Source organism: Syzygium oleosum, unplaced genomic scaffold, assembly GCF_021117445.2.
Source record: "Syzygium oleosum isolate NSW1041296 unplaced genomic scaffold, Sole_v2.1 Sole_v2.36, whole genome shotgun sequence".
Lineage (NCBI taxonomy): Eukaryota > Viridiplantae > Streptophyta > Magnoliopsida > Myrtales > Myrtaceae > Syzygium > Syzygium oleosum.
In genome coordinates this window covers 2,020,894-2,037,743 of record NW_026607520.1, presented here as the reverse complement: position 1 = coordinate 2,037,743, position 16,850 = coordinate 2,020,894, and the positions used below count along the sequence as shown (strand labels likewise).

Sequence of the window (16,850 nt, the reverse complement as noted above, 5' to 3'; positions counted from 1 at the left end):
CAGAGGAAGCGCCTCACGAGAAGCGAGTTTTTCTGCCATGGATTCCATTACTCCAAATCTGCCATGGAGCACGCAGGGGAGCACCGAGCAGGAATTCTATCATATTAATTAAAGATAAGGTGGAAGCGACTACCGTCACTGAATCACAGCCAACATCAGCGGGCCGAGCTCTAGGAATAGCACCTACACCGGAATGCAGAGTAAGACCAAGGAAGATCACCATCTCTACCCACCAGCAAGCCAGGAAACACCGAGCGAGGATCCCAACCGTTAAGAGCGAGGATACCAACTGGCAAATTAAGACCCCGAAGCTCAAAAGAAATCGACGGGTGGATCGATCAGGATCACAGTAAGGCAGGCGGGTGAACAGTACTGCGAGCACCAGCAAATCGAGAGAGAAACGAGAAAGACCTGATATGAATAGTACCAGGCATTGGAGAAAAGTCAGGATGTCACATTTTAAGCTTGCTAATTACAAAAAAGCATGAGGTTCTCTAAAAAAAGCTATGCCAAATTTACAGTTTATAAGGAGAAGGGACGTTCAGCTCAGAGGAAAACAGAAAGCTCGCACGAGAAAGGGAAAGAAGAAAAGGGAAAAGAAAGAGGAAGGAGAGATAGGGAAAAGAGAGAGCTCGCACACACCACGAATGCTTCGTCAAGTCAGATTTATTACGTATCATAACATCGGGTAAGTGCTCGTGCTCCTTGTTCGTTCAATCGAAGTAGTGTTCGGAATTATGGCACAATTTTGAAGTTTTGTGAAATTCAAGTTGTGAAGTCCAATTTCTGAATTATCAAACTACGTATATATATAGAAATGATAGTTTAGAGTGTTGTGAAGTTGTAGCATTTTACAGATCTTGATTTGAGCTTATGGTTTGCCCGAAACGAATTTTCGAAGTTTTCCACGTGTGATGAACAGTGCACGTCTAGCAACTTTATGGTCCAAATTGCATCGGTTTCTAACTAGATTTTGAGGTGACCAAGTTGGGGGTTTTATAATATTCTGAATGGGCTTTCTTTTGACTATAAAAAATTTTAAAAATTAAAACCACATCCTCGTGAGGCTTGAGCTTTTACCTAATGCAAAGAAAGGAACAACCTTGAGCTTCTTCTCCTTAATGACCTCCGAAACCGTGAAGGGTTGTTCTTTTCCCTGGCGAAGGAGCCGGAGCAATGATACGTGCGAATTGAAGACCGAAGAGAAAGCCGCAATCAACTTCTCCGGGACATCGCTATTAAGTAGTGGCGATGGCGGCAAGCAACTCTTGAGGTGGGCCAGAGGCGGAGGGCGTGATTACTTTGTTTATTCTATTGGGAGAGAAGAAAAGACAATCAAACCTGAAGTTGATAGCGTACGGTTGAGCGTCAAAAGAGGGAAGAGTTTTTGGGAGATGAGGGGGTTTGCCGACAGAGAGAGAAAAGAACATTTAAGCAAACTTAAGTTGATAATCTGGGGAATGGTATAAATAGGGTTGGATGGAACTTTCATCTTAAAAAAATTATTTATTTTCTGATTTTATCTCCAAGAACCATGTAACTCATGTACAATCACCTTCCCAATATCCAATTTCATTTGAAATTCATCAAAAAAAAAAAAAAACAATCCTAATATCCATCACCTCTTATTTGAGCCTGTCTTCTAATCTTGGTGGAATTTCGCAAATTGAATTATCTGACTCTTTTGTGAGAGTGAGAGTAGGTGTCTTCAGAATATAAGCGCTCAAGGAGTATGACACAACACATCAACCTTTACTTGTTCCAAAATTAGCATGACATTAGCCAAAGAAGATACCAGGTTCATTCGTTTGGATCCAAACTCACAGGTATAAGTCGTTATCCTTTTGTTAATAACTCCATTTCTTGAAGCTTGAAGTTGAAGGCATTTGTTCATAATGAAGGATTCTAGAGTGGTTACTGGTTGCATCGTGGATGACGACGCCTGTTTATCATCTATGGTCTCTGGGCACCTTCCCTGCCAATTGTATAGTTAGAGGTCGATTGTCACCAGGACAATGGAATTAAAGACAGGCAAGATGGTTTTTCAGTGTTTCTTTGGTCTGATACGCTTAGCTTTGGCCGTCCGTTTCAATTCACACACCATCTTTGCATCTGTTCTCCTCCTGATTAGTGATTATGGACTGCTAAATGCTTGTTCCGAAAGCGTATCTCCCCGAAATGCGACCGACGTGGTCTCTTCTCTGCCTTTGATTCCCTGTTTTTCTTCGCCTGTTCAAATAACCAAGCAGGAAACGACGTCTCTTTCTTATTTCACGTTCTAGGATCGTGTTTCTTTGTTCTTTCGTTCCTTATCAAACAACCCGGGGAGAATTCTGGAGTCCAATTGACTAGAGCAATGGAACCACTTATCTTCTGCTCTCATTCTCTCTGTTTGTCTGCTGAGTTCAATCTGGAGCATTCCAGGAAAGACTAAGATGTCAAAGTCATCTTCATTACTCTGGCCCTGTGGAAGTTCGCCTCGTGTATCAAAACTGATTCTTGAACCCTTTCACGCCCATGTCACGTCGAGATACTGTGGAAGAAAATAGCGCAAAATCTACCAAAACTAATTCTTGAATCCCTTTCATGCTCATGTCACGTCAAGATCTATCAAAACTTATTCTTGAATCGCTTTCACGCTCGTGTAACGTCAAGATACTATGGAAGAAAATACTGCAAAATCTAGCATCGGATATTACGTAATGGTTCGCACTCCATGTAGTAGACATCACATTGTCATTAACATTTAAATATTGACTAGGCGGCCACATAACTACTGCGAGAGGGTGAGATAAGTGGTTGTTATGTGCTCCAACCATAAATTGATCGAATCCCATTAATTCATCCAAGGACTTTGAGCGTGCGATATTGACAAAAAGAAATCATCTACATCACCTTCAGCGCACAGTTTCATGCATTACAATGGTCATAGATTCAGATTTTGACAGTAGTTCACATAGAAAAGGACTCCTTTCCGAGTAAGGCTTCGTGTTTCTTGGTAAAAAAGTTCATTCTTATTGCCCATTCAGTCGTGCAAAGAGTTGCCTTAAAAGTTAGAATAAGCCGGTCTTTGCCAATTGGTCATAATAACATGTCTAGTCAGGATGAGAGTGAAGAATGACCCAAGCAAGCAAGGTCCTTCAAATTTTGCTGGATGATGTGCATAATATCTGCCTGAGAAAACAATAGCACTAATTATGGTGCCAAATTTTTGGCCACTTGAGTTTTATCTTGGCTAGCTATATTGCATCAGAGTTCAATTTATGATACAGAACTCCATCGATTAAGAGCTGCGGCATGGACTTTGCCAGCCTGGATTTATTGAAATACAAGGACTTTGCGGTGATAATTAATAATGATAATACTAAGATGGGCTACAAGAGGAATGTAGTTGCGCTTCCTTTTACAGAGTAGCTTCATCTTCACCTTTAACTTAGTCGGTGCAGACTACTAAGCACCAGCACACGGATACCATGTAGAGCCTAAAACCATAATCTTTCTCTACACAACAAATGACATAATTTAACACAAATTATCGGGCAGGGCAGGATAAGACAGGAAAAATCACTTTCAGAAGTTCATCAGCTGTTCGAAGATGTTCATGGCTGACTCTGGCAACCCAAGTAGCACATTTATGCTTTTCCTTTCTTTACCATGAGATAGGAAAAGAATGACTTCCTTCTCAGGCAAAGCCACGGGGCCAGACAGAACAGGCTCTCCCCATCCAAAGTCAGTGGTGTGGAAGGACAGCCAAGACCAATTTGTGATGAGAAGTGTTGCTGCCAGGGATGGTCTTGCTCTTGTTGTTTCAAAGTAGTCTATTGCTGACCTCATGTAGCTGTCTGTGACCATTTCATTTGCATAGTGGACCTTCCTCACCGCAAAAGACAGGGGCCTCTCCAGGAGATCGCCGGCACTGCACAGAGAGTTTGTTAACACTATACCATTACCAAAGTAACCCTCAGGCAGCGGAGGCTCAAAGCGAGACCGTCCATCAACTGCAAAGAGGAGCTTCGTTTGTTGGTCAGGCTTCATTTTTAATGCTTTCGTCCGAGCTCTCCACACAAATGCCGACAAGGCTTCAAAAGTCGTGCATCTATCCAGGGCTCCATCTTCCATGGCTTTCTTCTTGAGTTGTTCGAGCTTTTCAGGGTCGAAACAGAATGATCTGTAGTGCATTGCCTCATCTACGTATAGTTTGCCAGTGTTTGAGACATCTTCAATCTGGTCAAATTCGTGATGTGTAAACTCTACCTTAGGAGGATTTCGGGCTTTGAGTATGGTTCTGTCCAGGAAAGGAGGGACTTTCAGAGTCAATCCCCTGGCAGTTTGACCCCAGGAATTCACAAATTCCATGGCAGCAATCCCATCAAACATACAGTGGTTCACGCATAGCCCCAAAACAAACCCTCCACACTTGAATCTTGTCACCTGCACAACAAAGAGTAGAGTCCATATGAGTTCCAAGGGCGGATTTAACTCTCCAATCCGAGGGGAGGGCACAACACAAAAGTAGCTAAGATGCAGCGAAAAAACATCAACTAACTGAGCTTCACCTAGGTAAAAAATGCCAGACACATGAATAATGGACAAACATCCAGATATTTTAATTCACCTCTGAAGATTCAACTTACAACTTTTCGACGAAAGATTGATAAGATGAGTGACATCCACTAAAGAAGTTATTATCCAACCTGAGCCACTACGGGAGGTATCTCGAGGATGTTACTGGCACCAGGAATGTCGTAAACCAGCTTTCCAAGAGTCACTGGATCAGGTTTGGTAATGTCTCCAATCTCCTCAATGGCACAGTTAGCTTCGGCCTCAACCAAAACTGCACCCTCCCCCGTGCAATTCACTATGAGCTTCCCTTCGGGGCTGATAGTCAGCCTCCCCGAAAGCGGATAGTAGTGAACAAGAACCTCGGAGAGACCATTCTTGATGACATCAAAAGCTTCCTCGTTGCCTTTTGAATCGGACTTGAAGCAGTAGATGGTGCGGACAATCACCGCAATGTTCTGGTCGAGGTTTGAGAGGTAGTAGAGGCCCTTCTCAGTCTCCTCAGCGGGGGGAACCAGAATAGCTTCTTGTTTCTCTACGCTGAGTTCAAGGGTGGCGCCATTATTGACAGTAGCCGCCATTAAGATTAGATTCAAAAGCCTGGTCACAACTTCATCAAGTCACGCATGGTTCTTATAGCAGAGGCACAAAATTTCTCGTGGACTAATGCATGGTATATGCACCTCAAATTATAATGAATTTTGTTTTGTTCGTCTCTTCACATCAAATAGACTGGGACTAAACTGGGACCAAACAAGACAAATGAAAAAATCAAGCAAATTTACCTGTGAGATGATCGGAGAGCAGCGGGATGAGCAACAGAGGTGTGCATAATATTCATGTGCTTAAGGAAGACACGAATTATATAAAGAAGAGGCGGCCCAAACTTTTAACTGGCAAACGTGTGGGTAAACAAATGTACCGCCATGAAAGAGACCGGTGATGGCGGCTGTCTTGTACGCAAAGCGGTATTAGATAGGGATTAATGGCAAGGAGAAGGAGAATGTCTTGAATTTGAGTGTTCTTCAGGAATTGCAAAGATGTGGGGTTGACCTTGAAGGAGGGTAGTCTACTGCCACAGGTAAATTATTCCAAAATTAGCATGACATTAACCAAAGAAGAAACCAGGTTCATTCGTTTGGATCCAAACTCACAGGTATAAGTCGTTATCCTTTTGTTAATAACTCCATTTCTTGAAGCTTGAAGTTGAAGGCATTTGTTCATAATGAAGGATTCTAGAGTGGTTGCATTGTGGATGATGACGCCTGTTTATCATCTGTGGTTTCTGGGCAGCTTCCCTGTCAATTTGTATAGTTAGAGGTCGATTGTCACCAGGACAATGGAATTAAAGACAGGCAAAATGGTTTTTCAGTGTTTCTTTGGTCTGATACGCTTAGCTTTGGCCGTCCGTTTCAATTCACACACCATCTTTGCATCTGTTCTCCTCCTGATTAGTGATTGTGGACTGTTAAATGCTTGTTCCGAAAGCGTATCTCCCTGAAATGCGACCGACGTGGTCTCTTCTCTGCCTTTGATTCCCTGTTTTTCTTCGCCTGTTCAAATAACCAAGCAGGATACGACGTCTCTTTCTTCTCTCACGTTCTAGGATTGTGTTTCTTTGTTCTTTCGTTCCTTATCAAACAACCCGGGAGAGAATTCTGAACTCCAATTGACTAGAGCAATGGAACCACTTATCTTCTGCTCTTAGTCTCTCTGTTTGTATGCTGAGTTCAATATGGAGCATTCCACGTGTTAAATTATGTCTCAATTTTGAGCCCAAAAAGGAAAGTTTACTAATTCAAGTAGGTTTCTTATTTTGAATAGGTTTCCTAATTGAATGGTTTTCTAATTGGAGAAGGTTTCTGTCGCGACCTACCCATCCCGATCGGTTAGGCCAAAAGGTATTTGTCGATAGATACGAACATCGATTGATTCGTTTGAAAGACGAACCAAATGATTCATTAATCCAAGGACCCAAGCGCTCCCAAGCCTCATACCTTATGCGACGAGAATTATTTAAACTATGCATTCCATTGGAGTCGCCACTAGCCATGATTAAGGATTGGCTAGAAACCCTGATCGAGACGCGGGAGTGTCGTCTCGATACGTGCGAAAACCAGAGATTCTAAAATTCGGGGACTTGATTACACTAGCGATCTAACTAGTGCCCTTTCGGTACCTAAACTTGAATGTGGGACTTGATTACTCATGAAAAGGGCTTCTCACATACTCTCAAGAAGGCTGCTTGATCCCATCCATTAATGTGGGAAATAGTCTGATCACTCAATATACCTCACATGACCGCTGTCGAGGGTTTTGAGAATCATTCGCCATAAGTACACATTGACCGATCGAAGAGGTTTTTTAAAGGACCGTAATGTAGGTTTGGTCACGATTTCAACAATGGATGAGCATTACCGGCTAAGGAATGAAATAATTGTCAATCAGCATCTCCATCAGGTTTACAAGTCAAGAAATCTTAAGATGAGATAAGATAACTTTGCCCCCACTTCTTCAAGCGATAGCTTGTTTGGGAATCCAAATTTCTGCTTAGACCATCCCAATCCGAAGAGACTTTGGAGAAGGTTATAACATTGATTTGGGTAAAGGCTCGAAAGGCTCAGAAATTTTCAAAAGGGATTCAAAAGTTGGTGATCACCGTGGCATTATTACCATATCATTCAATCTTTTCGAGGACACTTGCCTTTTGAAATCCAGAAAGTCCATTGATTAATCATTTCAATACAAGAGCTTCGCTCTTTTCTCTAACGACTTTTGCATTTGCAATGATTTTCTTTTCATGCAGGCATTTTGCTTTTGACACTTTTCCTCACAAAAGAATTCTTCTCTTGATGCTACTTTTTCTCTCTTTTTTTTAATGGGCATTGGCCTTGCTTTTACTAGGTATACTGCTTTTTCATGCCTCCTAGTTTTCATTTGACTTTTGATTTTTTTTGAGCTTTTAGGACTTTCGAGATGTTTTTCACATTGTCTTATGAGTATCCATTGTCTTGATAAATCACATGCTTTGTCCCAGTATAGGGAGATAATCACCACTTGGGCTTTAGAAATGAATATTCAGGCTCAACTTGGCTGAACAAAGGGTATGAGTGTTTGGGTAGAGAAATGAATACTTTTCTTCATTTTGGGATGTTTCGAGCTTCCACAAGGATTCACCTGAAGTTACCACAAAAAGATTGATACCAGTGAGAGCAAATAAATCTTTCTCATCTTTTCACCAAATGATGTTAACCAAAATCTCCAAATTTGTCCCAATTGTGGGGTGGTTCTTGACAGGGGCATTTTGAGAATTCTTCACATTTAAAGGCTCAAATGGGCTTAACTATGATCACCTGTAGTGTATATGATATAAGAAGGAAATGCCTCTTTTCATTTCGATATGTATACTATTCGCGAATGAATCTCTCGTCCTTAAACAACACGAGTTTCTCTTTTTCGCTCCTCTCAAAGTATTTACAGGACGTATTTGGGAATGGTTTGCCTTTCCTCATCTTAAGTGTTTCTCACTTGGCATAATTAACATCTCCCTTTCATTTTGTTGAGATCATCACGGATTGATTAATCTCCACAGGGAATTTTGATTCAAAATGAATGATCCGCCAAGAATCAATGCAATTTTTGGATAAAGACGATATTCAAAATTTTCGTGAAAAGTTTGCTTTCACAATTCTACTTTTGTTCTCTTTTCTCAAATACATCATAAACTCCCCCATTTTTTCATGAAGAAAATTTTCATTTGATTTTCATTTGAATTTTGGAAGAAGGGTACTTACCTGCGGTATGACGACTTGGTAACCCTGTAAAGAATAAGAAAGAATGTGTTAGTGCATGAATCTTTATAAATTGAAAGATTGGAAACGACACATCATTATCCTTCACTTGCATTTGTCCTTCAGGTTTTTTATGCTTCCTATGAAAGAAAAGGAGAATTTTGTCAAAAATGGAATCAAAATGGACAATTGGAAACGATACAATTTACCCTCATTTGAATTCGCCTTCTTGGGTATTTGACAACTCCCTTCAAGAGTGGAGATAATATATGATAGGAAAAGGATTATGAAGAATAAATTGGAATCAATACAAGATTACCCTTTATCCACTTTCATTCGCCTTTGACTTGTCGGCATTTTTTAAAAAGAAATACACACATAAAGGATGTGTGCAATATATTTATAATACAAATCACCTAAAGTGGCTTGGGTTGCATGAAAATTGGCCTTGCGGCCCTTATTTCATTCACGGGATAATTCACAAAATTCAATTCCTCTTATTTTCATATGTTCTTTTCAAAATGACATCTTATCAACAAGAAGTTTGAAAAATGTAAATGCGGATCATTATTTCCAGGTTATCTTGAAGAACTTGTTCCCAAATAGGCCATTCTGATGTTATCGAATTCACTAAGTCTAAGTAAACGTCGGAGACTAGAGGAGAGGGGTACTCCCTGCTTTGACACTTGAGGGCATTGCTTCTTAGATGCTTTCCCTCATACATTCCTCTACCTGCAAAATGAGAGATGGCCCAAGTCATTTCCATTATAGGTTGAGCTAATTTAGGAACGATACAACTCCTTTTATGCCGATGTAGATGATTCTACCTCCTCGCGTTTTCTTAGTTGGAAACTTCGTCACCATGATCAAACACATTTTTTATTCCATTTCATCATACTTCATGAATGGTGGTTGTTGCCCCTTGAGTGATTTTCTCCAATCATCCCTCTGCGAGAAAAGAAAGTGGGATGTGTTATCTCCATACTAAATTGGACTCAATTTAGGAACGATACATCCTTTCGCGCTAAATTGGATGTCTTGTCGTGATTTGTTGGTGAGAGACGTTCTACATATGATACTCCATTATGCCTGCTTGGTGGAGAAGAGAGAGATTTGTCCCAGTAATTGGGTGCTCCACATTGAGTCAAATGACTTAGCCATATGCAATTTCATTGTATTTGGTCAGCGGGTCTTCAATCGCTCTCCAAACTCCTTTTGTGCTGAAGTGAACGCTTCGATCACGTTCTCTTGGTGAGAGGTGCTGCCCTTATGCCGAATCAAGTTTCCTCGACACATGTTGCTTCTGCCATGCTTGCCTGCAGGCTCTTGTTTGGAGTCTATCTTTTTTTTCAAAGTCGATCGATTTGGCATCCTATCATATCTTCGCAAAGGAAAGGGAGAATGTGCGCCTTTGTCTTGTTGTGATTTGTTGGCAAGAGGTGTTGCCCCATGACGCACTCAATTGGTGATCAGGCCATGTTGCATTTGACTCGGGTTCTAAGTGCTTATACTTTTGTCTTTGGAGGAGGTGAATGTCGAACAAGTCATTCATTTTACCATCTCACAGTATCATCTTGCGGTCCCAATTGAGAAAATGACCAAGCAAAGAAATATAAGACCTTAAGCAAGTCCTTTTAAAAAAAAAAACTTATTTTCGAAACATTTTGAAAGTAAGGCATAAAAGCCTAACCCGCGCGGCTCAGTTTGAAGTACTACAAGTACTTTCAAAGACCAATGATATGAACTAAAACCTCATTACTCAAGGATGATAGTCGCACGATTTACAAACACATCAATTGGGTTCACAATTAAACCCAAATAAAAAACATGGTTCTCAATGAGAATAAAGACAAGGACATGGTACAAAAAACTCTTGCATAAAGGAATGCAATAAATAATTCTCGTCCTAGCTTTAAAGTCCACTTCTTGGCATGGTCAAGCGAGAGGATTCCAAAGAATGGCCGTTGCGCATAACCTGCGAAAGGAAGACAATGTCACTATGTGAATGAAAAAGCAATCTTTCACTGATGCCGCCTCTTATAACGAAAGCGAGGCGACGATACATGCCCCCATGGTCCCTATTTTTGGGCATTTGGTATTTCACCAGGATTTCGTCACGAGAGGAGACATCAATAAAAGATCAAATCGCAACTATCAATCGAACACCCATTCTATTTCAAAAGTTTCATATGCAAAATGTGGCATCAATTTTGAAAGACTGATTTGTGATTTTACTTTTGCAAAAAACGAGATGATTCTTGTTTTGAGAAATCAATACACAAAAATGTAAATTGAATTTCAATTCCGAAATGAGGACAAAAAAGAATTTTATAAAAAATGTGATTTCAGCTTTATGCCCCAAAATACCATCTTGACTTGGAAGAATTTCTATACAAAATGTGATTTTAAACCCATGATTGAAAATTTAGACAAGACCATCTGTTTTGTAGGGCCAAATCAGAGATGTTTAAGATTTATGCTCAAGGCTCACTATCAAGAGTGATTACTCGAAATTTTCAATTATAAGCTTAGATCACTTAGGGCATTCGATTGATTTCTGCGAATTTCAAAAATGAAAGTTTCAATTCAAAGTGAACTAATAACGAGAGAAATCATACTTACAGCGGGTGACGATCATTCTTTTAAATCACAAAAACATGCAGATGCACTTGTGAGGTTCACTAAAAGGTGGGATTCTGAAGGCTTACGGTCCCCATCTCAAATAGATCAAAAGAGTTTTCCCCGCTCTGCACTTGCGTCGGACAGTTCTCTTTATCACTATTCGAAGATGAGCGGGACCAAAAGAGGATAGCCATGGGTCCTTCCCCGCACGGTTTCCACACTTTTGGCATCTTTTATGGGTTTCCTAAGGCGATCGAGGTTTTAGATCGCGGGTTGTCTGTGCAAAGTGTAGTGCTAAAGCAGGTAAAAACATGCACAACAGTTGATATCTAAACAGCACTTCTATTTTCATTCACATACATATACACCCATACACCAACCTGCAAAACAAACACGTCAACAATCACTCCACCCCTTATAACTCTCAACCTACAAAATCATTTAACACAACGTTAGCGAACTTACCTTAGCCTTCACGATGCGCTGCCATAAGACCACGTTAGTTAACAAACAATCACGTTTATTAGGCTTAAGTCCTCAAGTCCCCAGCGGAGTCGCCAAGCTGTCACGACCTACCCGTCCCGATCGGTTAGGCCAAAAGGTATTTGTCGATAGATACGAACATCGATTGATTCGTTTGAAAGACGAACCAAATGGTTCATTAATCCAAGGACCGAAGCGCTCCCAAGCCTCATACCTTATGCGACGAGAATTATCTAAACTATGCATTCCATTGGAGTCGCCACTAGCCATGATCAAGGATTGGCTAGAAACCCTGATCGAGACGAGGGAGTGTCGTCTCGATACGTGCGAAAACCAGAGATTCCAAAATTCGGGGACTTGATTACACTAGCGATCTAACTAGTGCCCTTTCGGTACCTAAACTTGAATGTTTGCAAATTAATGTACCGGACAGCCTATCGAAAAAACTAAGATTCTACCTAACCGTTCTAAAAATAGAAGATAACAATCAATGTATTAAAAGTGCGCAACCAGATAATCATAAAGAAAACAAGCAACCAGCGACCTAGCATCGTCTCTAAAAAAGAAAAGGCAATCAAAAGCCCTAAAGTAAAGCCCTCATGGCTTGTCCGATTTTTGAGAAAATTTTCAAAGGTTTTCTCAATTTTTACAAGTTTTAAACTAAGTCTAAAATGAGAAAAACACTAATATCTGGTGAAATTAAGCCCAAAAATGATTTCTGAACATTTCCTAATTTTCTGGATTTTTTTGGAATTTTTCTGATTTTTTCTGATTTTTTTTAATTTTGGATTTTTTAATTTTTTTAATGTTTTTTTAGACTTTTAATATTTTTTGGATTTTTAAACATTTTCGAATTTTTTTAATTTAAAAAATATATTTTATATTTTTATTAATAAAATAAAGATTTCGGACCGGGTCGCCGACCCGATCCGCCCGACACTTGACTTGACTCTCTCTGACCCGCTCCGGATTCTTTTTTCCTATTCCTTTTCTGATTTTTTTTTCTTTTCTTTTTGCCTTTTTTATTTTTATTTTTTCTTTTTAGTTCCTCTTTATTCCATTTTTGTCTTTTCTGTTCTTCCTCCTCCTTTTCGTGCCTTCTGCCCAGAACTTCTTCGCCGAGACTTCTTCTTCAAGCCTTCACCTTCAAGCTTGCCGGTGGGTTCCCTCGCCGAGAGTCTGCCATGTCAGACGAACTCTCGGCGAGACCACGGCCAATCGAACATCAGCCGCCACGTCGCCGCCAATGGCCACCACCCCACCGGACCGTCGGCTAACTCGGGCCACAAAAACGGCATCGTCGGTGGCTATTTTCCTCACCAAATCCATTCATCTTAAACAAAATTTCTCTTGCCAAACAAACACGCATATCTCGGCAAAAGGACACTATAAGTGCCATAATTTGTGTACGGCGCTCACTTAAGTGCCAAATCGGAGGAAAAACGATCACTTAAGTGTCAAAAGTTTTTTTTTGGATCACTTCAATGCTAAAATTTTTGAAAAACGATTACTTAAGTGTTAAAATTTTTTTAAAACAATCACTTAAGTGCTACATTTTTTGAAAAATGATCACTTAAGTGCCAATCTCCAGCGAGCCACGTCAGCTTCAGAAATTAATAAAAAAAATGCCACGTCGGATTTCCGGCGAAAAATTATGTACGGCACCGAAGTTGGCACTTAAGTGATCGTTTTTCAAAAATTTTAGCAATTAAGTGATTGTTTTTCAAAAATTTTAGCACTAAAGTGATAAAAAAAAAAATTATGGCACCAAAGTGAGCGCTGTACACAAGTTATGGCACTTGTAGTGTTCTTTTGCCGGCATATCTCATTCAAACAGTGAAGAAAAGGATTCACACTAGCGGCCTCTAACCGCAGGCAACGCTCCGGCAAGAGGAATGATTTTCCGATGGAGGCTCCGTCCACGGCCGAGTCCGAATGTGCGAATCGCGACAAAACCACATGAAAGACAAAGAGAACTTGAAGTCAGTGACAGTATCAGAACAAATCGCGCATAAATCGAAATTGCGGAGAGTCCATTTTACATAAAAGGATTCGGCGTTCGTTGGGCATTTTATCAAACAGGCAGTGTGCAACTCGGACCATCACTCCCAAGCCTGGATTTACCATCGTTTAAGGCCTATATTAAGTGTTAACTCGACCATTTTTCATCACGAATCAGTGTGGGCTTCGCATGGTATGCTCAGAATCTCTTTGGTTGGTTTAAGATTCCTAAAAAAACAGTAGGCGGAGAAGAAACAGGGAATTTTCGGGAGGCTTACCTGGTTTGAGCGACTCCTTCGACGATGAACGACAGCCAGCCAGTGGAGCTTTTGATGGGAACTATAGCTACCCAAACGGACCACCGGCGAACGAGCAAAAGTCTATCTTTTTTTCAATTCTCTCCCAGTCTCGGCTCTCTTTCAAAACCAGCTCCCCCATTTCTCTCTCGGCTCCCCCCTTTTAGAATCCCGCCGGTCCTCTCTCTTCGGCGTCCCTCCAAAGCGACCTCGGGTCAGTCAACTAATCCAGCTCCTTTTCTTTCTATTTTCAGCTCGAAGCTGCCATTGATCAGTCTGTCCACGCTGCTCTGCTCTGCTTCTTTGTCTCGGTCAGAATGCACGCGGGGAGCAGAGAGGAAGAGAGGAAGAGAGGGAAAATGAGCTATGGGCTGAGAAAGCCATGGGCTGGGCCAAGATTAAACAAAATAAGAGAAATAGGCCAAGGAAAGAAAGGAAGGGAATGGGCTCAGGCAGGACGGGCCGGGTCAAACTGGCTCGAATCTTCTTCTTCTTCTTTATTTTTTTAACTATATTTTTTAATTATTACATTTTTTATAATTAGAAAAAAAAATGTTCCAATAGACCCTATTAATATAGATGCACCTAATAACTATATGGCATGCAATTTAATAAAAAAAATTTTGTTTAGTGGTTAAAAATTAAACCCTAATTTTTTTATGTTATAAAACCCTAAATGATTGAGCAAAATTTAGGTGTCAACAGTTTCCTAAACAAAGGTTTCCTAATTTGGATCCAATTCTTGCCTATAAATAAGAATGGGATGTTGTCGGTGAAGATCATCAAAGAGGAGCTTCTACCTGTGAATTATACCCTGAAGATATCTGAGTGTGTTGTAGCCGAGTAAATCTTATGGTAAGATTTGTGTATAATTCCTTCGTGAGATTGAGAGATTATTTCGTGAAGAATTGTGGGGCTAAACACTGCGTGAATTGAATGGTTTCCTAATTGGATAAGGTTTCCTAAACAGAGGTTTCCTAAACAGAGGTTTCCTAATTTGGATCCAATTCTTGCCTATAAATAAGAATGGGATGTTATTGGTGAAGATCATCAAAGAGGAGCTTGTACCTATGAATTATACCCTGAAGATATCTGAGTGTGTTGTAGTTGAGTAAATCTTATGGTAAGATTTGTGTATAATTCTTTCGTGAGATTGAGAGATTATTTCGTGAAGAATTGTGGGGCTAGACACTGCATGAATTATTGGGTGTAATCGAGGTTTGGTAAACACTTAGAGTATTTGAGTGACTCGAATGTGGTTATAATCTCTGTTGTATCGCTTGATCTATAATGAAATTCCGTGCTGCTTTCCCCGTAGACGTAGGTTACTACGACCGAATCACGTATCTCTGGTGTCCAATTTATTTTTCTTATTCTGTCAATTTTATTGTTTAATTGCTTGGCTTTCGTAACAATTGGTATCAGAGCTATGCTTGGCTGAGTTGAAGCGAATCGATGGCAACAGAAGAAGGAAAAGTAAAAATCGATAGATTTTATGGGAAGGATTTTGGTTTTTGGAAGATGCAAATTGAGGATTATCCGTATTAGATGAAACTGCACTTGCCCCTATCTGGGGAGAAGCCAGAGACGATAAAGCAAGTTTACTGGGAATTGCTGGATAGACGAGCTTTGGGTGTTATTCGGCTGACGTTGGCTCGTAACGTCGCATTTAACATTGTGAAAGAGACGACCATTGCGGGTCTGATGGAAGCCCTATCGAACATGTACGAGAAGCCCTATGATCAACAGGGTTGATGCAACGTCTGTTTAATTTGAAGATGATCAAAGGTGTGTCAGTTGTTGGTGATATTAATGAATTCAATGTGATCGTTAGTCAATTGAGTTCAATTGACATTGACTTTGAAGATAATGTGTGTGCTTTGATTCTCTTATCCCCATTGCCTAATAGTTGGAATACTACTGTTACTCCTGTTAATAATTCCTCTAGGTCAACAAGTTTGATGTTTGATGGTGTTCGAGATTTAATTCTAAGTGAGGACATCCATAGAACAGAATCTGGTTGTGACATCCCCGATTTCGGACCTAGGAAGCCGAGGGCTAGTAATAAATGGATGAGCGGGTAATTCGAGCCGAGGGTCGATAATGGAATGGACAGTATAATTGGAACGAGAGTACCGAGGGTTGGTCATGGTTCGATCGAAAGATTGTCCATGAATTGGCCTAGGGATCGACAGTGGAATGACTCCTTGACTACACAAAATGATTAGGGTAATATGACCGTAGAGTTACCCTTCGACCATAAGGGCCATTAGTGGAACGATCATGGATAACTATGGATCAGTCCGGTAACGGCATGTGTCGGTCGCGGGTGATACCGCACGGCCATGCATCGGTCCCGGATGACCATGAGTTAATTCCGGGGTACTAGTTTTCACGAGACTACATGACAACCGAGGGTCGACCATGGGTCGTTGATACTCGAACGTGGACCGATCGCGAATCGGCCACGAATCATTGCACCAAGTCAGGTAGGCCATGGACGAGCCATGTGCCAGGCCACGAGCCCAATGGCTTGGCCGCGGACTAGGCCATGTGCCAGCCACGCCGGCCAGCCCGTGTGCCCAGATGTGACCGGCCATCGTGCCTGTCAGCTTGGCCACGAACCGGCTACGTGCCCAGTTGTGTGCCGGCCATTGTGCCTGACCCTTGTGCCAGGCGTTATGCCCGTAAGATCCGGTTCCGATCTAGTCCCGTGCCCAAGAAATATGGCCATGAGCCGTGCATTGTGCCATACATGAGTCATTGCGCGTGTTTGGCCGTGAACCGATCCCTCGCTCATGTGACCAGGCGTAGAGCTCGGCACGTTGCCCATGCGGCCGGCATGGTGCTCGGCACGTTGCACGTGCAGCCGGCAAGGCGCTCGGCACGTCGCCTGTGCAGCCCGGCGCAGCGCCCGTGCGGTCCGGCCGTGACCCGGCCATGTGCCCGTGTGGCCTAGTCGCATGCCCGTGTGGCCTGGTAGTGCGCCCGGCCACGCGCCCAGTCAGGCCCGGCCATGCGCCCAACAACCCGGTTTGCTTAGGCTTCTTTCATTTTGCTTGGGCCTTGGTTTGGTTGTGTTAGGTAACTTTTGAGG

General features: G+C 41.5%; 1 protein-coding gene across 1 annotated transcript; it reads right to left on the bottom strand.

Moving 5' to 3' along the window:
• Positions 1 to 3,279: 3,279 nt before the first annotated feature.
• Positions 3,280 to 5,449, bottom strand: LOC115680349 (omega-hydroxypalmitate O-feruloyl transferase-like). The gene is made up of 3 exons (XM_030604150.2): positions 5,346 to 5,449; positions 4,695 to 5,160; positions 3,280 to 4,431 (listed from the first exon to the last, which is right to left on the bottom strand). The coding sequence occupies exons 1-3, from the start codon at positions 5,399 to 5,401 to the stop codon at positions 3,571 to 3,573; spliced, it is 1,383 nt and encodes a 460-aa protein (XP_030460010.1). The 5' UTR covers positions 5,402 to 5,449; the 3' UTR covers positions 3,280 to 3,570.
• Positions 5,450 to 16,850: the final 11,401 nt, after the last annotated feature.

Coding starts and splice junctions, on each gene's coding strand:
- LOC115680349 (XM_030604150.2), bottom strand. CDS start 5,401: ATGAATATTATGCACACCTCTGTTGCTCATCCCGCTGCTCTCCGATCA. Junction 5,161..5,345: donor GCTCTCCGATCATCTCACAG/GTAAATTTGCTT, acceptor AGTTGTGACCAG/GCTTTTGAATCTAATCTTAA. Junction 4,432..4,694: donor TACCTCCCGTAGTGGCTCAG/GTTGGATAATAA, acceptor TTTGTTGTGCAG/GTGACAAGATTCAAGTGTGG.